The following is a 22,325-nucleotide window of genomic DNA, read 5'->3' on the forward strand; positions in this document are numbered from 1 at the left end:
TTTATACATGAAGTTTTGGTCCCAGTCTCTTTTTGTAAATTGGGTTCTAACGAATTGATGTACAGTTTTGTGCATATGATGAAATGATAGATAAATATTTATATATAAAAAAAAGTTAAATAGAGAACCATGGACGGGAATTTTGCCTAAAACCTCATGTATAAAAGACTTGTACCGTTGCATCAAATTTCAATTTTCTTCTCATGGAGTCCTTTCATGGCAATGACTCGACACATTGTTTCAACCTACGGCTATCGCTTGACAGTTGGTGACCACAAAATTACCGATCATTAACACTGCGTCATATTATAAATAATAAACATACCGACAGGCGGCCAACTGAATCCGTCTCCGACACACGCCCACACTCTCTCTCTCTCTCTCTCTCTCTCTCTATGTGTCAAAGACAAAGGCAGAGACAGGGAGCAGAAGAAGAAGAAACCCACAGACACAGAATCCTCACTTCTCCCTTCTCCTCATCTTCTTCCGCTCGTAGGACCCACCTGGGAACTCTCTTTCCCTCCCCATTTTCATGTCACCGGAACCAATCCCTGCACCTCCCTCTGCGGTTCTTGGCTCGACATGGCATTGACTGGAGGAGTCCCGGAGCTGAGCAGGGAGCTCTCCAGGCTGGCGGCGGAGATCGTCGGGGAAGAAGACTGCGGCGTCGACGTAATCGACGATGCCGTCGGGATCCTGTGCGCGTTGAGGGGGTTGGTTTCCGCTCAGGATGAGAAACCGCCGCCTTCCGAGTTACTGGACGAGGCTGCCGTTCCTGAGGAGTTCCTCTGCCCGATTTCGAAACGGCTCATGCAGGAACCCGTCGTCCTCGAGACTGGCCAGGTTAGTCTGCTTCTTTGTTGGGTTGAAAAGGAAGACTTTTTTACCTTCATCTTCCGACAAGGTACGGAATTTTAAGAATTGCCATGCTGTGGAGCTCGTAGAATTAAGGATTTTGCCTCCGACTAGTTGAATTGGGTCCGGTCGAATCGGTCCGTTATTCAGTTTCCGGGTGTCTCTGGATGAGTGAGCTGCATGTTGAGCTTGATTCTCATACTGGGTTTATTCATGGCAAGTGAATGCAAGATTAGAAGCTTTTAATGTAGTCTTGGGCATTTCCTTTCTGTAGATGGAAATATGATCAGAATCTGTCTATTGTCCATTTCATATTATGTTTTTACGATAAATCTCACTCTCTTCGATTGAGCTCCAGACTTATGATCGATCCCACATCGAAGAATTGCTAAACAAAGGCGACAAGAGATGTCCGCAGACCCAGAAATCGCTTTCCCACACGGTACTCACTCCGAACAGCTTGATCCAAGAACTGATTTGTCAATGGTGCACTGAGCGAGGAATTGAGCCGCCAAAAGCGCTGCAGGACACGGTAGATAAAGCTGTAATCGACCCCAACCGAGAATGTTTCGAATTGCTGCTCAACAAGTTTTCCACTTCCTCCTCCTTCGAGGATCGTAAGGCAGCTGCCAAAGAGCTTCAGCAGTTGACCAAGCGGGTCCCATCCTTTCGGGCCTTTTTCACGGGATCGTCAAGCACAATCACGGCATTGCTGAATGCTGCGACCCATCCCGAGCTTCAGGAGGATTTGACTGCCACAGTTTTTAATCTCTCGGTTCACAAGGAGAATGGAAAAGTGGTGGGAAAAGATCCATCCATCATCTCTCTTCTCATAGAGTTGATGAAAAATGGGTCAATAAAATCAAGGAGTAATGCAGCAGCTGCTCTGTTCACGTTGCTGGCTGATGATTCAAGCAAGTGCCTTATCGGAAGAATGGGTGCTCTCAGCCCTCTGATCCACCTCCTCAAAGAAGTGGAACCACTGGCTCTAAATGATGTTGTTTCAGCAATATCGAGCCTGTGCAGCATAGTCGAGAATAAAGAGAGAGCCGTTAACGAAGGGGTGGTGGGTGTAATTCTTAGTAAGATAAAGAGCTGTGGACCGTCAGCTGAGTTGATTTCCCTTCTTGCCTCATTTGCCACTGATCAGGACGCTGTGGACCAAATGGGAGAGCTCCGAGCAGTCTCTTGCTTGCTTGGGATTCTGAAGGAGATCCCAAACGAGCACAGCAAGGAACACTGTGTTGCAATTCTCTATTTGATAGCTACCCGTGATTCGAGCAAGTTAAGGGAGATTAGGCGGGACGAGAAGTCCAACGGGACGCTCTCTGCACTTGCTCGGAGTCAAACTTCAACTATGAGGGCGAAGAGGAAGGCCAACAGCATCCTTGATAAGATTCAAAGAATGTATCTGGAGATGCACACTAGTTGAATACCCTTCATCTGTGAATATGCTCCTTGTTCTTCACTGTACATACCTACAGAGTCGGCCTTAGTTCGCGTAGAAAAAATCTCGTACAGAATTCAGATACGCCCACAACACAACGGGAAGTTTTGGTACGTCAAAAGCATCACCCCTCAGGCAAATATTTTCCTTTTTCCCCTTCTATTACATTGTCCAATGCAAACAAGGTGCAAAGAGTTGGTATACCTTCTTTTCTGTCACCTGATGAATACGAAATTTTCTTGGCATATGATGCTGAGATGCCTTTTTCTTGTTTTTATATCAATCACAGGATGCAATTCCGTTTTTGCCAGGTTATTTGTAATGCTCAATAGACAAGTCAATTGCCGGGCTACCATACAATTGTCCGGATGGGTAAGATGGTGCACTGTTTGATTAGATCTCGAAGACTTCAGGAAGGTCAAAAGCCATTCAAAGTGCAGCTGAGAACTGAGTGTACTCATCTGGCTCTGGAGATTTCCAGGATTTGGCACTTTCTTAGCATCATTATCAGCTGCTTGACTGCCGGGCCAATCGTAACGTCGTTTCTGACCCGAAAACCATTTCAAAGAAATCATTACAACCCATGCCATTAGCGGATTAGTGAACTCTCTTCTGTGTGACTGTCTCTCTACCTGTCTTTTTCCTCTGTCATATGATATTGACTGTTAATAATTGCAACTTCTGTGGTGAAATGAGACCGACGGGGATTGCAGAAGGTGCTCTGCTCTATGATTGCCCTTTTTTTTTTTTCATGGGAGGTCTGAGAGATCTGTGAATGATATGGACTGAATTTTATCCTCCTATGAGTTTATGCCAACAACGAGCCATGTTTGAAGCATAAAGAGGAGATCAGTTCCTTTTAGGTGGTAGGGACGTGTCCAAGTTCTCTTGTCTGTCTTATGTGTCGTCTGCAGATTGGGCAGTGATCAATGGTCGTATAGGCCCTGCCCAAGAGATTTTGAAGTTTCTTTTGATAGCCCATGTGATTGGGTTAGGTGATTCGGCTCATCTTTCTCCTATAATAAGGTCTTTGGAATCGAATTTTGTGAATGTAGTAAATACATTATTGGGATAATTTTACCTTAATAAACCGACTCGATTCAAAATTGGATTATTTGGGTCTCAAATAATAGGATGTGTACATCAAAAAAAGTTTCTTTTGTTAGGCGGCCCACTCGACCTGGACAAGGCATGGCCCTCTTCCATACCTACGTGATCCTGCTCTATCTATCCGGTTATGGCATGCCCGTTGGGAACCCTGCAGGGCACATGTTTGGGACACAGGCCCTGCGCGGTCCCTTTGTGGTCTCTTTTTCGCACACCATGGTCTGGCCTACTTTCTGAGCTGTGGTGCGAGCATCGACTAGAGAGGCGGTGACGGCCCATGCCTGCCTGCCTGGCCGAGGCATGACCGCTTTCTAGCACATATGCTCCAGATAGGTCCTTTGCTACCGCTGACCACTCTGCCCCGCATCGGTGACGACCCATGTCGTGCCCATGGTATATGGTCTCTATCAAGCTTTTTCTGGCATGCATTGCCCTATTGGATTTGCTTCAATCGTAGCTGCACTGTCTGCGGTGTGGCCCCTACTCAGCTTGGCCCAAATGGCGCATTCGTTGGGATGATCATGGCACTTGCCGCTGCCTTGATGGGCCTTCTCCTGGTTTTGCCCGGTTTACAAGTCTGTGCCTGGCTCGAGCCGTTCGATCTCCCTAATGTGACGTTTTTCAATTGAAGATCAAGTGAGAACATTAGCAAACATATTTCCAAGAGCAGTCTTTGCGACTACAATTCAGATATATAAGTCGAAACTTTTCCATTTCGGAAACATACCATCAAGTCTCCATTTTGATAAGATGAGTGAATAAACTAACATCGGCTAATCGATCAATCACGATCTTCTTTCACGGACCCACGAAGGAAATATTTTTTTCTTCTTCGATATCGCCTTGCAGGACTAAGAACAACATAAGTTAGGAGGAATATCAGCCCCATTTAGGCTGTTGACTTATTCTGAACTTCGTTTATTCTCCAGCAATGACCATAGCAGAATACAGCAGACCAGACCAACAAAGTCATATGCAACAAAGAACAATTACAAAGAACTGCTCCACAGGTCTATGTCCATGAACAGATCGTCCCAGTCCCATCGCTGCTTGTTGCTTCCGAACCCATCAATTCTGACATCGTCAAACTGGAACTCCATTGGCAGATCTCCGAGAACAATGCTGTTCTCTTCTTCAACTGGAGCTCTTCTTCTCTTTGTCTTGAAGTCCGGTTGATCGCCAAGAAACTGAGTCGAGGTGCTGACTTCTGGGAGTGGTGGCTCCAGTTGAGGGTAATAAGTCGGGGCCTCTTCTGGACCAGCTCTGCTACCTGGTCTCGGCGAGATGATACCGCTGAGGTCTAGAGGCTGGGGCCTCATGATCTGCTCGCTGCCGATGTCAGTGTTCTCCTCGGAGTCGGTCCTGATCTGTTTGGCACTCAGCTTCTTGCTAAGGTGACAATTCCAGTAGTTCTTGACGTCATTCGCTGTTCTTCCAGGGAGTCTTCCAGCAATCACTGACCACCTGAAACCAAATAGCGGGACCACTTTTAGCATTCATTTGAAATTGTATTAACGGTAACTCTACTATCAGCAGCATCAGATATCACTCGAGTTTCACGACCGAATCTTGTTGGCATATTTAATTGCCGATATTAAAATTATATAAAAGAACAACTATCGCTAGAAACAATGGATCTACGGACAGTAACAGAGGCTAATGGGCAGTAACAGATGAATATTCACGACCAAGGAAGACGATGAAAAACAAAATTTTCAGTTCTTAACAGATCAGCAAGGGACATAGTACAATAAGAGCTGCGAGAAATTGAAGAAGGTTCTTGCCTGTTCCCCAAGAGCTTGTGAAGCTTGATGATGAGCTCGACTTCCTCTGCTGTGAAACTTCCCCTTTTGATGTTTGGGCGGAGATAGTTTAGCCATCTGAGTCTGCAGCTCTTCCTGCACCGGTTTAGGCCTAGAATAACGATCAGAGTGTAAGAATACCGAGTTTGGACTTGTCATTAGTATTTAACTTTAGATAGACAAGTTGCTGTTTGTGGCTGCCATCTGGTTTAATTAGATTAGCTCTATATTAGCCATTGGACCTGGTTCCGTCCCGTACTACCGGATCAGGGAGTCCAATAACTATTCAGCGGTCCATTAGTGTCATAGAAACCTCAACTTTATTGCATCGAAAAAACCTATAGTAGAATGATGTGACTCTAATTCACAGCTCGGTGTTTGATAAGTTATGAGCCTGAAACATCTAGCATTTGGACTAGGTCACCGACTTTTGAAGCAAAATCATATTTCTCGAAAATATGCCATGCTTGCTTGCTTCACAGGATCAGAAACGTCTACAAATGGAATTGCCCGATATAGGTGGACGATTTCATTTCATTCTACTGTACCAATGACCTTACCATTTTCTATTCTCTAGAAGACACTCAAACTAGAAAGACGTCAGGTTGAATGCAGAGTTATTGGTATTGGCATTTCTGGGAGGACTAGCAACCTTCCCACAAGATACAACATCGAAATGCTATTAGGCCAAACTATATTGACATGATTCAACATTGTTAGGAAAACGAATCTGTAGATTGTAATACGAAATCGACAAGAACTCAAATGTGATCAAGCTAGGGTAGCAGAAAGAGTCAATGGCCATATGACCGTACTGGAATTGCACGACAGGATGGCGTAGACAATCAAATATTAATAACTTTACCAGCCAAGAGAGGGACGCGATGCCACTTCCCTTCCCCGAACTGTTCTATACATTTTTTGAGCAAGTGATCTTCTTCTTCGGTCCAGGGAACTCCTCCCATTTCCCTAAACTCACGGATTGTTTACTCTCTCAGGGAACTTGCACCGGACAGATTCTATCAATGAGCGCTTTTCTTGTTCGCGTGATATGAGTTTTTAAGCAGGGCCAAGCCCCCGAATCTGCGGTTAAATGTTCGTTCGACTTTCCGTGGGAGCCTTGGATGAGGGTGAAAATATGTCGAAGCAGCATTATTGATGCAGGCTGATCCCAAGGCCTATCAAAGCAGAGCAGCATATTAAGTTGGATCCATCATGTTCTCTCTCTCTCTCTCTGTGTGGTCCTGAAGCACCAAGTACCAAAGCAAGAGAGGGGATTTTAATGTAGGGTCTCAGCTTTCTGAATGGTGGCTTAACTGTCTAGTGGAAAGGAAAGGAGGCCCAGCAGTGAAGGAAAATAAAGAGTAGGGTAACTACTTGTACTCGTGTCCGACTACGTGCCTGCGCCTATGCGAGCAGTTACTCTATGGACTGGCCTGGTCAAGTTTACACTCTTCCATATAGAGAAAGTAGAGAAAGATGGCAGCCAGGACGTGACCTGACGGCACAGTAACTTATATGCCTTACAATCCGTTAAACCCAACCCATAATGTCTTGAGGTGGCCGGCCTAGGACCCTCCTTAGCCATCGGATCCATGAGATGAGGATTTATAGGTGTGTACTAAAGTACCAACCCAACCGATATCTGTACTTCCTATGACATTTCATACCATCCCCATCAGCATCCTGCCAAGTTCATTTCGTTCTGCTCTCATTTGGGTCGCCTTAACAGGTCATGGACTAAGCCGGTGAGGGAACGGTGTAAACTTTATCGGTTGGGTTACATTTTGCTGAAGCCAGTAGAGTGCTGTCATAAAGCGCCGGAGGGAAAGGAGAAAGAAGGTAAGCAAACACGCACCCAAGGAACTTGGACTCTGCCTGCTGGACTGCTATTGACGTTCAGGAAAGTTGCCTCGTCTCCTTGCCATTCCGGGCGAGCGTCTGAGTTAAGAAAATGGTAGTTCGAGCTGTGGTCCCGTTTTCTGCTCTCCACAATGACCAAGGAATTTGGTGAGTATGTTCCATTTCTCATAAAGATCTAGAGATCAATGCTGCTTCTTTCCCTCTTTTTCCATGTCTCATGGTCCAACCTCTGCACCTCAGATCAGACAATCTTTACATCGATCGTCCTGGATGGATTGCTCTCTGCGCATTAATTCGCACAGCCCACGTTGCCCTCGATGATCGTCCACCCCGTTGTGTCATCATGTCTGGTGCGATCGGTTTCAGGGTTCAACCTGTCGCGCTCCGAGCATGTGAAAGTTTCCCACATGAAGCCATATACCGTCACGGGCATGGAACTTGGAAGTCATTGCGTGTGCATGCTTTCATGTTAAAGAACACCGTGCATTTACACAGACAGAACCGATCAAATTGTACCTTGAATTACGATATTTCCAAACAATCGAACCGAGTAACATAATTTAAAATTATAAAGAACTAAATATTTTATGTTTATTGATATCAGAGAATTATCCGGTCCAGCTGCTGGACCGTATGAGGACATCTCGGAGCCGTTGGATCAATAATTGGGACAATGACGTGACGTGCTTAGGATCTCAGCCGTCTATTAGCTGGAATTTGCCGGCCGGAGATCCGCTCTTCACTCTCGTAGAGAAGCCACTACCTGCGGAAAGCTCCGCCGCCAGTCTCGTAATTTACCGGCGACTGTCGTCCGATTCACCGGCGGACGCCCCAAATGCAATCCCTAAGCTTGGCCTACCGCTTCCCGCACCTCCTCGCTCCTTCCCCTTCCCCAATCTCCGGCTTTAATCGCCGGTTTCTGTCTGTGTCCACTCGAATCGGACTCAAACCCTGCCGCTTGGTCACTCTCTGCGCTCCGAACCCGGCCGAGTCGTATCGGACGGGGCCTTCGTCGGCCGGTTCCGATTCGTCGAAGCTCAGGTTCGAAGATCGGCAAAGTGAGTGGAGCTTCCAGGTCCAAAGCCCCAGCGTCGTGCCGCCGCGGACCGTCGCTAAGTTGAGCTTGAGCGACCAGGCTTTCTTCCTCCTCGCCTTCATTGCCTGCACGGTAACTGATCCTGACCTTCGATATTGAGAAGTTTCAAGCTTTGTATTTTCCTGGAAAATGATAGTAATTTGTTGGGGGAATCCCTGTAACCGAACTTCGCGTTCTTCGTATTCGAGCTAGTGGCGTTAGCGTTAGAGCTTATCCGCCTGTGCAGTGGTTTTATATCGCTTTTCCTAATGGAAGAATTCAACTTGATTCACGCAGACATTGGTGGCATTTACGAGCCTCGTGGTTGCAGCCGTTCCCACACTATATGTAAGTGTTTCCATCACAGTATGATGCCATGCCTGCCAATTTTAACTGTTATCTTATGCATATTAGGTTATACATCTCAAGGTGGGTAAGGGTGGTGGATTTGTGGGCTCTTATAGGTTTTTGCTGTTAGTTTATTGGATTTGTGCTCAAATGATCAAGATAAGTTACTGCTTTTGTGTGAGTTCGACTCAATTCTGTATTGTCTAAACATAATCATCTGTAGGCCCTCAGAAGAGCAGCCAATTCTCTTTCAAAATTAGCGGACACGGCTCGTGAGGAACTCCCTAGTACGATGGCAGCGGTTAGGCTTTCGGGTATGGAAATTAGTGACCTGACTATGGAGCTCAGCGATTTAAGGTGATGACAAACTCATAAATGAGCTGGATGCTGATTTATGTAGTACTTGTTGGCAGTGATTCACTGCATGAGTTACCATTTCTTTAGAAAATCTAGCAGTGACAATTGGCGAAAACAAAAGAATCTAAACCATGGAAAGTTTCTTTGTCGAGTTTTATCAGTTGTCTGTCATACTGATGATCTATCTCTTTTATGCGCTGTATTTTGGATCTAAGCCAAGAGATAGCTGATGGAGTGACCAAATCAGCTCAGGCCGTTCAAGCCGCAGAAGCTGGCATCCGTCAAATCGGCAACCTGGCTCGTCAGCAGACAATCTGTATGTTTTATCTTTCCAGTCGTATTTTACTTCCAAAGTTACCCTCTTGCCTTCTTTTGTTTTCATAAAAAACTGGGAATAAGAACAAGAGTTTTTACTTGTCTATTGCAGCCATGATTCAAGAGAGAGCTAGCCTTCCCATCATCTCAATACAACCCGTCGTTGTAGGGGCTGCAAAGAAGACTTCCCGTGCTGTAGGGCAAGCGACAAAGTCGCTAATGAATATGATATCAGGAGCGGAGCTTAACTCGGAGAATGAGAACGACGATGAGAGTGGAATAGATCTGGTAGAATTTTAAGTTCACAGCTTCTTCTCCCATCACACCAAGTGTATATACACATCAACTGCAAACCAAATTACTTGTACGAGGTTAGTCTTCCAGTGATGATATACAGCTGAAAATATGCACTAAAACAATATGGAGTGATTCTTCTGTGCTTTTTTGGTTTTCTCAAAGAACAGGGTATGTGCGTCACTTCGTCATTGTTTGGCACGTTGAAAGATTAGAGTAATATTTTTCCTGAAGCATTTGATTCAAGCACTAATATTGTGTGCAAGTCTGATATTTATCAAGAAACATTGGCAGGTTTGATCTGAGGAGAGTGAAGATAATCTCTTGGAAAATCTGTAAAAATTAATTCACTTCATTTCTATGGTCAGCTTTCTTCATATAGCAATACATAATGGTACGTGAATCACTTTGGGATAAATATAGAAGTACATGAACCTTAGTTAAATATCTTCGTAAATATAAAGCCACCGTAAAACTAAATCGACGGTTGATAATTCCTTTCCTAGGTCTGGGATCTTTTTTTTGTTATAGTATAACAATCATGTCACGTAGAATATTGTCAAGATCAAACATTGTTTTCGTTTGGTTGAACTGGTCTGCTGCTGTCTGACACTGTGTTCATCTCAGTGAGTTTTGGTTGAGTCACAGTCGGGCATAAGTCTCCACTGCCCATCGAACCTAACTTCGTCTCTTCGTGTTGCTGTTGTTTTGTCGGCAGTGTCTTCTTCTCTGCGTTCTTGTATATCACGTACAGGATCATCTGAGTGATCCCGAGCAAGAATCCCATAACATTGGGTAGCTGCTTGGCAGACAAAAAACATGATCGTTGGAAATTTTCAGAATTAGTGAGACGAGAGGAAAGAATGAAAAAGACATGTTTACTTACTGCAATGAACATGTCCTTGACGAAGTAGCCGTAGAAGAACCACATGGTAGCGCACAGGGTGAGGAAGAACGACAGAGTGAACGGCATGAACTCCACGCTCTTCGTCTTTATCACCCTCCTCTGCATTATACGGTGACGATAAATCTCACTCTGGCATACGCAATTAGAATCTCATATATCGTAGAATGGTTAGAAAAGTACCATTATGCCTAAAGGTGCGGCAAAGACAGCAAGGTTGAAGGCAGCACAGATCCACCCCACGGCATTAACACGTCGAGGTCCCTTGAGAAGCCACATGGTCAGTGCCAACATGATGCCGAACCCGAGTACATTGAACAGCACCAGCAACTTCAATGTGAACATCTGCACAAACGCGCATGTTCGCATACGAACCATGAGCGTATACTATGTTAATAAGATTTCACGGGATTTATCGGTTATCGATTGGGCTTTGGATCTGATCATGGGCTGAGCAGAAGCTGGGCCCAGTTCCTCCAGGCCCATCAGAGCAGCCCAATTGAAAGAATCCAAAAATCATTACTTTCTTAGCAGAAATAAATCTATCGATGGCAGAGAAGGACGAAAGCAAAGATATGGAAAAAAGCAATAAAAACGTTAGCATTCCTTTGCTTTTCCGAGCCAGGGTGAATCACGATCGGTTTGGCTATGAATGTCGGGCAGGAGTGACCGGGTCTGCTGTTCATTTCTGTGGAGCAGATCATAGCATAGCCGAAGACAACTAGTCCTGCCATGGTAGTCCGGGCAACATTATCGTACTGGACTTCCCTTCATGGGGTGTTTTTGTGTATATGCTAGGCATTCACATTAGTCGAATTCAAAACAAATTTCCCGATCTCACCGTTGTGTCCATAACATTACTAGCAAGTCGGATTGAGGTTCCCCGGAAGATCCTAAGCTCAGAATTTTTATTGAGGAGCAGTATAAGGCAGAGCTTGAGATACAATGCTGCCATGGAATGACGCGACAGTCTTCATAAGAATGTTCATGTTCATCTAAGACAAAGTCCACACTTCTTCTTTTTTCTTGGCGGGAAATTCCAAAGACATTTGAATTGTGCACATATATATATATATATATATATACATATATATACACCATGTACTATGTACATGTATATGTTGCATTGCATTAGAAAACATATCAGATTCTAATTCCTATATCGGTATCTAACTATATGGTTGAGCCTCAGGGTACGATTTAATATGATTGTTAAGTTCTAGTTGGGACTGCACGCGCAGTTGCGAATAGATAATTAAACTGGCGTGGATTCAGTCCATGAGTGTGATCGACAACTTACTTTGGCGCCCTTAGACGCGTATATCATGTAGATTGTCAGGTAGGTGAGCTCTATGACAATTCCAATGGCATTGATGCTGATGATCAAGGTCGCATCTGTCTTGAGGAACCCATAATACAGCAGCAGCATTGCGCTCGAGAGTGCCACCACGTAAGGTATCGACTGGAACCCATCCGATGACTTCTTCTTGAAGATCGTGATGAAAGTCGGGCTGAAAAGCATAGTTTGTGGACAGATCAGCATCATAAAATATATTATACGAACATCATATATCCATGGAGTTACTCGTAAAGGCATGCAATGGATGATTCGTGTAGGTCTATAACTGAGGTCTTACAGGGGCGCCAAGAAGACCAGGAACCCGACAATGTTACCTGTCCAACAATCGAGAAGTATTAGATCATGGCTTCCGAAATGGAATCCGATTGATGAGTAACAAAATGAAGCGAAGTTGACGTATCATTCAATAATCAAATTCTGCAGTATAGTATTGTCAATTACCCAAGAGGCCGAAAATGAATGCCAGCAGATGGACACTCAGGAATGCCATGACGTAATTACTGCCGGAGACGGTCGACGCCTGTGTCCTGGTCGGCCAAGCTTTACGCTTTGGAACTCTCGAGCGCTTAATTACTTGTGCTTAGACACTTAAGAACTCGATGCTGCAGAACCCTTCACATTAACCTGCTTTATATAAGCATCGTTTTGTTAGGCTTAGGCATGCTAATCCTATATTAATTTTAATTATTTAAATTAATTAGTTAATTAATCAAATTTTTGTGTGCGGTACGTGTGTGTGTGTGAAAAGTGTTAGAAGAAGTGATCTCTACGGTTGATCTTTCTTTTACCACCATATAGAGAGTGTGCCATATTTGCATGGCTACGATTTTCTGTGTCTGGTAAGCCTGCTCATTCTAACGACACAAACATCATTAACCACGTATATGGTGCTCGATTTTATTTTATTTTTTTCATTTTCCTTTCCTTAGACAACACGATCTCTGTTTCTAGATCATGAAAAATTGTTAGATATTCTTAAATCATGATTTACTACAATAAACGGTTAATATCAATACAAACCGGAATATATGATCTCCATAGCCAGGGTTCTTTTTCAGTTATAAGACAGATTTATGGTCTAGTAAAAGAATAATGAAAGTCAAATAAAAAAGGCATATAAGTCTCATTAATGATGATCAAATTCGAGATTTCATGTTTCCAAATCCGCAACTTGTATTATTATACCAAACCCCTTTCCTCATGCGGGTGGGCCTTTACATTGTGAGTATGCAGTAGTTAATTTACTATGTCGATTGTACCATCAAATTGACCGCCTTTACAGCAGAGGCTTTTTACTAGCTAGCTCCTTATTATATCAAACTGATTAAGGAATTGGAATATCAAACGAGCCGAGCCGAACCAAGTCCAAATCTATGAGGCGCACGCTAGGCTAGATAATTTTCTCTTGAGCTCGATCGCAAGCTCGAGTTCGGTTGAGTCTGCACATCCGAGCTTAAGCTCGCCTCGTTATAGAGATAGAAGGCTCGAGCTCGAAAGGCTCGGCTCATGAAGCATAAGAGCTTTGACTCAATTGTGCTCGAGCTTGAGCTCATACAAGCTCCGATGAGCGTTTGAGCTCGTATAGGCCCAGATGAGCTTGAGTTCGCCTAGTTTCAAAACAAAACCAATAGTTATGATCTTATGGGTCTTATATATAGAGACACGTAATTATATATATATATAACCATAAAGTTAGATTAGACTCGAGAGTTTCTCGAATCGAATACTGTTGATTTTGAGATAGTACGCTCGACCGACAAGCTCTGCTCAAACTCGATAAAATCGAGCCGAATTCAAGATTTCATTGAGTTGAGCTCCAACTACTCAGGAATCGTCTTATTCCACTTGCATCCCTATCCACTACTGAAATCTGAATGTTTGAAGAGTTGGGGTGGCTCACTGCCAATCACCTTGTGTTGAGCCTGTTGTTAAGTTCTACAATGGCTAGCGACCTCACCATGTATCCGGTTGCCAATGATGGTCGCCCTCTTTATTAGATATGGTGGTGAGATATTCTTCAAATTTTAAAATATATTTGGTATAGTTTTCCTTTTTTTAAAGTTTTATGTGGCCTTGAGCTGCAACAAATTTTTTCAATCAATAATGAGTACGTAGCTCAATGACAAATTAAGGTTTTCAGGGAACGGACTTTAATGGCAGGTGAAAGGGTTCAACACACACTAGAAGCACCTTGCAACGAGAGGAGCATAGTTTCAACTGCGGCCTCACTGAGGGGGGGAAAAAGTTGTCAATTGTCTCAGCAAAACAGTAGAAGTTGCTTCAAAATCACATGTTATCATATTAGCAAAGATTTGAAACCACAGGCTTGTCCTTACAGCAAGTTATATGTTGGATAGATTTTTTTAGTAGTTACAAATGTTGGATTTTCTTATGCAAATAACTCTTAATTAGTCACAAGAGGATTTGGCAAATGTCAAGCCTTTCGTTTTCCTTTCCTAAAACTGGAGGTGGATTTTTCAAAACCCTAGGGGTTGGGATCCGACCGACCTGCCTGCTCTACTCGATGTCCTCGACGATTGATTCGATGCTTGAGATTCAAGCAAAACGTGCAAATATGGTTGCAGTCACGACAGTCGAGCGTACAATTGAACCAGAAAAAAAAAAGATTCGATAAATGAGATGTAGATACTCTATTAATGAGCAGCCTAAAAATCAGAGTGAGCTGGAAGAAGAAGAAGAAAAAGATAGTCCACCAAGCAAACAAGGTCTTGTAGATGTGTTTGGACCGAATCAGCTCAAAACTATTCGAACGAAAAGGTTGATCCATGAAATGTTACCGTCAATCCTAACTGAAATGGAACCCTCGTCCATGATACAGAGACTTTCCTCTTTGGTAAGTTACTTTGCCTATTTGGCAAGTCACAAATGCAATAAACAAAGTGACCTTTTTATGGACCGAAAAGAGCCGTGCATTCTCTGAAAAGCCTAAAAAGGCCGTCATTTATCTATTCTTTTTTTTAAAAAATTTGTTTTGAGTTTAATGGTCCGGGTTTCAGGACGGCATTAGGCTTAATTAAAAAATATATATTCAGTGAGTATTATATAGTTGCGTGATTGTGTAAAACTCAATCAGCAATTGACACGTGTAAAAGATACAGTTATATTTTATAAAGTTTCTCTCTCCATCTTCACATGTGTTGATTGTTCATTGGGTTTTATACAGTCATGTGGTTGTGTAATACTGGCTACATATTTTCTCAAGCTTAATAACTTGTTTGAATTGTGGGTTATGGTGAGTTTATGGAGGGATGAGTTATGAAGAATTATTACACAAATATATGTATAATAATCCTCTATAACCCACTCCTCTCTAATCCGCAATTTAAATAAGCCATTAATGTTTTCAAGGAAATTACATATCACGGTCTCCCAACAAATATTTAAACGTGATATTTTAAGGAGACGAGCAAACTCTCTAGCATCTGACTTACCAGTGCCTGTTTTTTTTTTTTTTTGGCCAAGACCAGTGCCTGGTTGATTACGGGGGATCCTTTTCTTTCCATTAATTAGCCTAAGAACAATCAAAGGGACTCCTAGAGAAGGACAACAATGATTAAGCCACAATAACTTCTCTTGGTCAAAGACTTAATTAGCTGAGGAAAAATTAAACACAAAAACGGTACAAGGATTCGGCAGAAACGATTAACATACGGACCAAAACAATCCCAAACCCATATTTTCCATATGTCCACTAGTTTTTTTCATGATCTTTTGCGAAGGGGCAGTATGTCCCAAGTTAGGCGAAACCGAGAGTGATTGGAGGGAAAAAGAGTCGCGTGCTAGGGCTGACCAATTCGGCGCTCAGGGTACGATAGACATATGTTCGTTCAGGCTTCATGTTCGGGAGACCGGATTCGTGCCTTCTCTAAAGAAAGAAAAATTTCTCTGAATTGGCGGTATCGTATGTTCATCTCCAACTTGGGTTGGTCGACCTAGTTCTCATTCCATAAGGAACGCTGAGGAGATCCTGGGGCCATTTTCCTCTCAGGACATTCACAGGTTGCCTGTGATCATTCCAATTGAAGACAAACAGACAAATTCCATAAGAGAGAAAGGGAAATTCCATTGATTGGACCTAATCTTTGCATGGTAGTACTGTCAAGATTTCTAATCTGTTACTTACTGTCGAACCGGCTCCATTTCATAAGATTTCAAATGTACACTTTCTAATATCAATCATCAACTTTGGTATCTTCTTAAACATAAGAAACGGGTGATGTTGTTTCTCGTCCGCTCATTGATATCGATTTTGGGGAAGTATGGCATCACCCAATATCAATCAATTGAATAGTATTAATTCATATATAATTGATCAGATAGCTTCGGTTCCAAGCTTTCCAAAAAGAGCACATTGACAAGCTGTGCGATCACAATGAATATTAGGCACAGCCACTTCTAATTCACTATGAGTTCTTTGTAATATTTCAATCAGACAAGAAAAGAGTCGCGCGTAATTATTTTGTTAAGTTAATGTCTCTTATGAACAATGCAGGCCGATAAATTAATTCTTCGTAATATGATATATTTTTCATATAAAATCTACTTTTACTTCAGAATTCGTTCGGGATAGTAATTCCAGAAAAGTGAGGAGATCTGAATTTCGGGCAAACGTCTTCCAAGCACTTTCTTGTTGGGAGGTTGACATGAACTACAAAGTGCAGTGACTGCAACAACATGTCTCCAATGCATCTTCTAGGAAACGTGCTTTAGGAGGTTAGCGAACGCTGTTACTCTGGCTCACGATGTCCGCGGTAGTGTTTTCTGAAGAGGAAAATGAACTTCCATGAGATTCCTTACCCGAGTGACCGTAGGAAGTAAAACAGAACGGTATATCAGCGGAGACATTGAGCTGAGCCTGACGAGATTCTGTTCAGGAACATGTTTTAAGTATCAGCACAAGGAACAAGATGCAGGAAGTTTATCAAATGGACTGTAATAAAATCAACCGCCGGCTAACAGTATCCTCGAGTGATGATGTAGTAGATGATAGCATTCATATTAAGTTGGACCTTGTCGCTTCCCAAACATAGCACTTAATGACTATAAAACATGCAGATTTTGTATATCTTAGCAAGCAGCAGATAGGCCGGATATCAATGAAAAGCTTGCAGCAGAAAAATCTCTTGCCTTGAACTTGTCATGCCATTGTTTTACGGATTCATGTTACCACTATCATATGACCGGGAAGGTTAGACGAACCACGAGGAACTAGATTAGCATCTGTCAATAGTTGTTTTTCCTGGATCATTGGTTTAATATCATGCATCAACCCAGATAAATAGAGGAAGAGGAAAGGACGGAAATAACTCGAAAATGTCCAGAACTGCATGACATTGTGAGTTCTGATCTCTCTTGGACCTTGGATTTGAATATCAATCACTTCCTATCATGACGAGAAATGCATCCGCTGGAAATGATACAAACGATCTGAGCCTATCAATTTGAAGATACAACACACGAGAGCTCATGTCATCTTTGAACCAGTTCTTCTTCCAGGTAACAAGTGATTTGCATATTTCAAGATAACTGAGTCGGTCAAAGTCTCATATGTTGATTTAGTGGAATAAACTGGACAAGAATAAGTCGCATAATAAAGAACCAAAAAGCCTTCCATTATCAAACACTTCTCGAGTTGCTGGAACAGAGGGAATCTCCTTTCCTAAATGATCAATAATTCTCACAAGAGCGAAAAATGAAGAACGAGGTGCCTTAGAAGCCAAGGCCATGGGCCCGAGCTGCCTCAGCTAGGGCCTTTACCCGCCCATGGTATGGATAACCACCTCGGTCAAAGGCCACCTTTGTGATCCCTTTCTCCAAACATGTCTTGGCAATGGCTTCACCCACTTTCTGTGCCACTTCCTGGTGTCATTATGTTACAAACGTGAGCATCTTCCAAGGTAAAGAATTACTAGTGAACAAGTCAATATAAGGAGCAACACTTTGTAAGGTTGCGTAATAAAGTGTCGAAGGAAACTTACAATGGTGGGGCCTGAGCTGTAGTCGAATTGCTCAGAGATGGACTTCTGCATGGTGGAAGCGGAAGCAAGTGTGTGCATCTTGGTGTCATCAATCACCTGGACATGAAGGTGCTTGTTGGAGCGGAAGACGCATAATCTAGGCCTCTCTGGAGTCCCTTCAACCTAGAAGTACCATTTTCCGAATCAAAAAGGGAAAAACAGAAAACAATGACATCTATCTCGAAAGCTAAAGACTGGATGTTACTTAGAGCAAGACAACTGCTGTCTCTCTAGAGCTTCTTGTTGCCAAGACATAAAAGGATTCGTCGCTGGGATATGTGCTAAGAAACATACAATAAGAGACTATGCTATATTATGATCACATTGAAGGGTCATGCTAAAAATTACATACAAGAGGTCGCAAAAGAGAAAAGCAGGAAAAAAAAATACAAACAAAGAAGATTATTTGACAGTGACTAATGAAATTCTGCAAGAATTAGCAAATAAGCTGCATCTTACAGCAGCAGGGGAGTCAAGCCAGAATGATAGGATCTGGGAAACTGAAACACAATCTGACTTTACATACATTGTTAGATCGATCACTAAACCATTAATCCACATGAGAAGAAAAATAGCACCTCAGCAAAGCTAATTTATTTTTCTGTATGAAGATTCAGTGGCTCACCCAAAAGGAGCATACGATAATAATCCTCACAGACTGTGCCCTTCTACCTCTACCAAAAAAATCAGCTCGAGTGTTCAAAGACAAGATTGTTTTAACGGAATACCACAAGCATACCACGATATAACAGAACTGTCAAATCGACCTCCACAGCTAGTATGCTAGAGCAGCCAACTTCTGCAGGGTCAGCTCCACAATCCCGAGCATCGTATCAAACTCAGAAAACCTTAACTTTGAAATCTTTATTTACTCTCTATTTAATAGTTTCTTTCGCTAGAGGACCCCAACCATAACATTGTTATCTGGAATGCATTCTTCGAGCTCCATCAATATAGACTGATCTCAGGCAATCCAAATTCTCTTGAAGCTAAAGACTACCGAGCCATTACGCGCATTTCTGGAGCATATATTTTACATACATTTTCACCGGAAGCAAACCATGTACCAGCGGGAGTTCAATGCATTGTCTCAAGGGAAGAAAATCTACCCATGAAGCAATCAAGCAACGAAATTTGAACCAAAATGAGCGAAATCGAGAGATGCCCCAAAAAAATTTGAAGGGAATAGAAGCTGATTTTTACCTTCTTTCTGATACGAGAGTGGCGGGCTGTCCGGTCCTCTCTTCTGCTCTGGGTCTTGGCCTCGACGATCAGGAGAGGCGGCTGCTGCTGCTGCTGCGGCCACCGCAGTGGGGCTCCTCCGACGAGTTTCGGGCCGACGGAGACGGAGAGCTTGTGAGGAGAAGAGCCCAAGAAGGCGCTCTGGTGCAGAAGAGAAAGCGAAGCGGCAGTAGCCATTTCTATGTCCCTCAGCTCAGCTCATCCTTTCTCGCTCGTCTTATGTTCCGCTGCCTTATCCTCCTTTCCGACAGTGCAGGACCTGCAGAAATTTGGCTAAAATTGCATTTTGGTGCCTCATTTTTTTCCTTCTTGCAGGACTCTCCCTCAACTTTGAATAGCCGATGCAGTGCCACTCTTGAAGGACCTGAAGAAGCCGAACACGCTCAGGTTTGTGCCTTAATGTTCGACAGCCGATAATCATTCTGAGTCACCAGCAATACTGGTCTAAATCTGCCGAGCTCCTTAATATTGCCGTATCTTTTAGTTAGACACCCAGAATATAGGATATACATTATGAAAAGATTTACTTTTTTTTAAGAAAACATCGTCTCTGCAAATTAAAAATAAATAAATAAGAATAATTGGGAACTTAAAACATCGAAGACCAACTGGCAATGGAAAATACGTTTCTGGTTGGCAGGAGCACTCATTTTTAATGGAAACTAGCGCAAAGCTAAGAGATTGGATGATTTGCTAAAGAATTTGAGGCGAGGACAGATTCAAGAGATCAATCATGAGCAGAGGAGTTCCCACGACAACACTGCTCAATTTTTTATGTATTATAATTGATGAAAGGCATCAGCTTTACACCTCTAATAAAATTCCTAAGAACATCCATTGTTGCATCGATTTTAAGGTAAATGTACATCATTGCTCAAATCTCTCAACTCTCCTACGGCGCAGCTCCTCCAAAGAAAGATCCTCAGATTGTGGTGAAACTCTTCTTGATGGAGGGCCGCTCACGCCTCGACTCATCCCGCACATCTCACATACACTTAACAAACCATAATTATCATATGTACAAGCTTGACATCTCCACGTAGTAGAATCGCTCCACCCACTCGGACTTCTCCCGACAGTTCCTCTACCAGAAATCCTACGCCGTCTGAATAAGCCCCGCACGAACCTGAAAGGCCAGCTCACTACACCGCTTAACCCTTTCAAGAGTAGAGTCAGGGGATCTGACCCTGAATACAAGCCCTTGAGACGGAGATACAGAATCCCGGCGAGTATTCCACCTAGGTGGCCAATAAACGAAACGCCAGGAACAAACATTTGGATCAGAATCAGCTCCGCCCACGCTGCGTAACGTGCGGGAACCAGTAGCCCGTGCACGTAAGTCATCTCATCTGAGTAGGCGTTGAGGACGACTTTCATGGCGAACAGAATGCCTGAAAACCCGACAGAGTATTCGGAGTAGTAAGCTTTATTGGAGTCGAAGAACACACAAAGGGATTTCGACAGTAGAAGCGTCATTCCCTGAGACATGGCGAGCAGTGCAGCCACCATGGAGGCAAACTCAGCACTTCCCATCATAGATTCCAGCTGGGTCCCCTTCCACAACAGAGACAGCATGTTGTACACCAGGTGAGGCTCGCCCAAATGGCAAAAGGGCGACAAGAAGAACCGTTTCAAGTCCTTGTACTGCACAAGCACAATGAGAAAGGGCTCACATAATCAGATCAACCCCGAAACTTAATGAGGTTAAATGTATAGCTACGAAGCTATGGAAGTCATGAAATCTTCCTCCCTCTACATCAACGAATACATCAACAAAGCAATCGAATTTCTCCATTCAGGTTAACATCAAAACTGGGCACCCACAAATCAAGCCAGACAAGAATCGTCATTCCTCAACCGACATTTCCATTTCTGATGATTCAGGCAAAAGAATCATTTTTTCCTCCACCATCCCAAATATATACATAAAGATGCAATCTTGTAGAACCAGCATCTTCCTCAGTCCCACTCCCCTATGTCGTCCCATCCTATAATGTGGAAGCTCTGGTTCAGACCAGAGTAATCCTCGTACAGATGAAATGGAACATCTGTATAGCCTTCACGATCAAGCAAAAGCACAAATTTTGAGGCACTAAGTAAACCCTAAGACACAGCCTACTCGGTCTTCTCCAATCAAAGAGCTTAATTGCAGCAAACCAACCAAATTGGAAACGCAACAATGCCAGCCGAAGATGAACACATATGGTGGGATTATGGGAGAAGAAAAAAAAAATCCCGACAACCGCAAGAGAGCTGTGTAAGCGACGAACCTCGAGTATGAGGTGGGCATTGAAAAAGACTTCATCCATGGAAGGGAGGAGAGCGTCGAGGGCGCCCGGCCGGAGGTAGATGAGGGTGTTGGCGGCGAGGAGGCCGGCGGTGACCGGGGGCTTCCGGCGGAGGCGGTAGTACTCGGAGAAGGTGTGGAGGGCCAGAAGCGGGATCATCCCTCTCGATCTTCCACGGCGATCCATCTCCGTCCAGCAATTGCTTCAGCTTCAGGCTTCCAACTCAAATTGTCTCGAGATTCTGAGGTTAATCTGCTGAGTTGCCTAATGCTTTTATCGACTCGCTTGGTCGACAAGAAAAGGCAGAGAGAGAGAAGATGATTCGAGAAACTTCAACTCCTCCCTTTCTTCAGCTCACCAGAAGGGACCCGCCGCCAAAGCCTAACCGATGCTCCTCTCAGGGGGGGAAAAAAATCGTCCTGTATTATTATTATTATTATTATTTATAAGTGTCATTTCTTTTTGTTAATTCTTCATTAATCTGTTATTTGACATTAATTAATTTAATTGAATTATATATTTTTTTTTAAACAAAATGATCATGAGGTGCCTTCAGTCTAGAAATTTTGTTAATTCTTATGTTTGATAATTAAATCAACAATTGATTCATGGGAATCTAAGAATGCTCATAATTAAATCCCACCAACGCAAATATTCGGTGAAAATTGTAAGATAGCGCGCGTGATAACTGCATCGAAGAAATATGTGGTCTAACCTGTTTGGGCATGCTCGGGAAGAGAAGGTAGAACTGATATTTGTTCGGGATATTGATTGAAAAGATGTTAGGACGCTTCCTCGTGAGCCTAAGAAGCCGTTTATGACTCATTTTCGAGTTTTCTCGTAGTGGAAGTTGCTCTATTGTGAGGAGACACCCCTGTGCAAGTGAATATCGCTTCCACTGATCGGGAAATAACGAATACAAAAACCATTGCTTGCTTCAGTTATGATACTATGGATATGCGTTCATGTTCGGCTTCTTCCCATCCATTGAGAATAAGGTCGCCAGCCCAGTTCAGGGGCCATCATCAGG

The 22,325-nt window shown here is 43.2% G+C and overlaps 6 protein-coding genes across 7 annotated transcripts; 2 read left to right on the top strand and 4 right to left on the bottom strand.

Moving 5' to 3' along the window:
- The first annotated feature begins 322 nt into the window (after positions 1-322).
- Positions 323-3,140, top strand: LOC116208688 (U-box domain-containing protein 9-like). 2 transcript variants are annotated; one of them, XM_031542232.1, is made up of 3 exons: positions 323-843; positions 1,214-2,412; positions 2,592-3,140. In XM_031542232.1, the coding sequence occupies exons 1-2, from the start codon at positions 583-585 to the stop codon at positions 2,285-2,287; spliced, it is 1,335 nt and encodes a 444-aa protein (XP_031398092.1). In that variant the 5' UTR covers positions 323-582; the 3' UTR covers positions 2,288-2,412; positions 2,592-3,140. The 2 variants fall into 2 exon arrangements, with proteins under 2 accessions (XP_031398092.1, XP_031398091.1); XM_031542231.1 differs by having other exon boundaries at positions 2,614-3,140.
- Positions 3,141-4,128: 988 nt separating this feature from the next.
- LOC116208701 (transcription factor MYB1-like) lies at positions 4,129-6,271 on the bottom strand. The gene is made up of 3 exons (XM_031542247.1): positions 6,077-6,271; positions 5,194-5,323; positions 4,129-4,873 (listed from the first exon to the last, which is right to left on the bottom strand). Exons 1-3 carry the CDS (start codon positions 6,174-6,176, stop codon positions 4,399-4,401), a joined length of 705 nt encoding a protein of 234 aa, XP_031398107.1. The 5' UTR covers positions 6,177-6,271; the 3' UTR covers positions 4,129-4,398.
- A 1,514-nt stretch (positions 6,272-7,785) lies between these two features.
- On the top strand, positions 7,786-9,712 carry LOC116209657. The gene is made up of 5 exons (XM_031543371.1): positions 7,786-8,242; positions 8,447-8,497; positions 8,721-8,854; positions 9,070-9,170; positions 9,282-9,712. Exons 1-5 carry the CDS (start codon positions 7,910-7,912, stop codon positions 9,467-9,469), a joined length of 807 nt encoding a protein of 268 aa, XP_031399231.1. The 5' UTR covers positions 7,786-7,909; the 3' UTR covers positions 9,470-9,712.
- A 73-nt stretch (positions 9,713-9,785) lies between these two features.
- Positions 9,786-12,314, bottom strand: LOC116209656 (bidirectional sugar transporter SWEET9-like). The gene is made up of 6 exons (XM_031543370.1): positions 12,169-12,314; positions 12,005-12,041; positions 11,668-11,878; positions 10,551-10,712; positions 10,350-10,469; positions 9,786-10,262 (listed from the first exon to the last, which is right to left on the bottom strand). The coding sequence occupies exons 1-6, from the start codon at positions 12,215-12,217 to the stop codon at positions 10,029-10,031; spliced, it is 813 nt and encodes a 270-aa protein (XP_031399230.1). The 5' UTR covers positions 12,218-12,314; the 3' UTR covers positions 9,786-10,028.
- A 4,965-nt stretch (positions 12,315-17,279) lies between these two features.
- Positions 17,280-19,228, bottom strand: LOC116208460 (50S ribosomal protein L18, chloroplastic-like). The gene is made up of 3 exons (XM_031541928.1): positions 18,969-19,228; positions 17,727-17,888; positions 17,280-17,607 (listed from the first exon to the last, which is right to left on the bottom strand). Exons 1-3 carry the CDS (start codon positions 19,182-19,184, stop codon positions 17,458-17,460), a joined length of 528 nt encoding a protein of 175 aa, XP_031397788.1. The 5' UTR covers positions 19,185-19,228; the 3' UTR covers positions 17,280-17,457.
- Positions 19,229-19,725: 497 nt separating this feature from the next.
- On the bottom strand, positions 19,726-21,694 carry LOC116208459 (rhomboid-like protein 14, mitochondrial). The gene is made up of 2 exons (XM_031541927.1): positions 21,278-21,694; positions 19,726-20,651 (listed from the first exon to the last, which is right to left on the bottom strand). Exons 1-2 carry the CDS (start codon positions 21,479-21,481, stop codon positions 19,875-19,877), a joined length of 981 nt encoding a protein of 326 aa, XP_031397787.1. The 5' UTR covers positions 21,482-21,694; the 3' UTR covers positions 19,726-19,874.
- Between the last annotated feature and the right edge of the window lie 631 nt (positions 21,695-22,325).

This window comes from Punica granatum, chromosome 5, assembly GCF_007655135.1.
Source record: "Punica granatum isolate Tunisia-2019 chromosome 5, ASM765513v2, whole genome shotgun sequence".
Taxonomy (NCBI): domain Eukaryota; kingdom Viridiplantae; phylum Streptophyta; class Magnoliopsida; order Myrtales; family Lythraceae; genus Punica; species Punica granatum.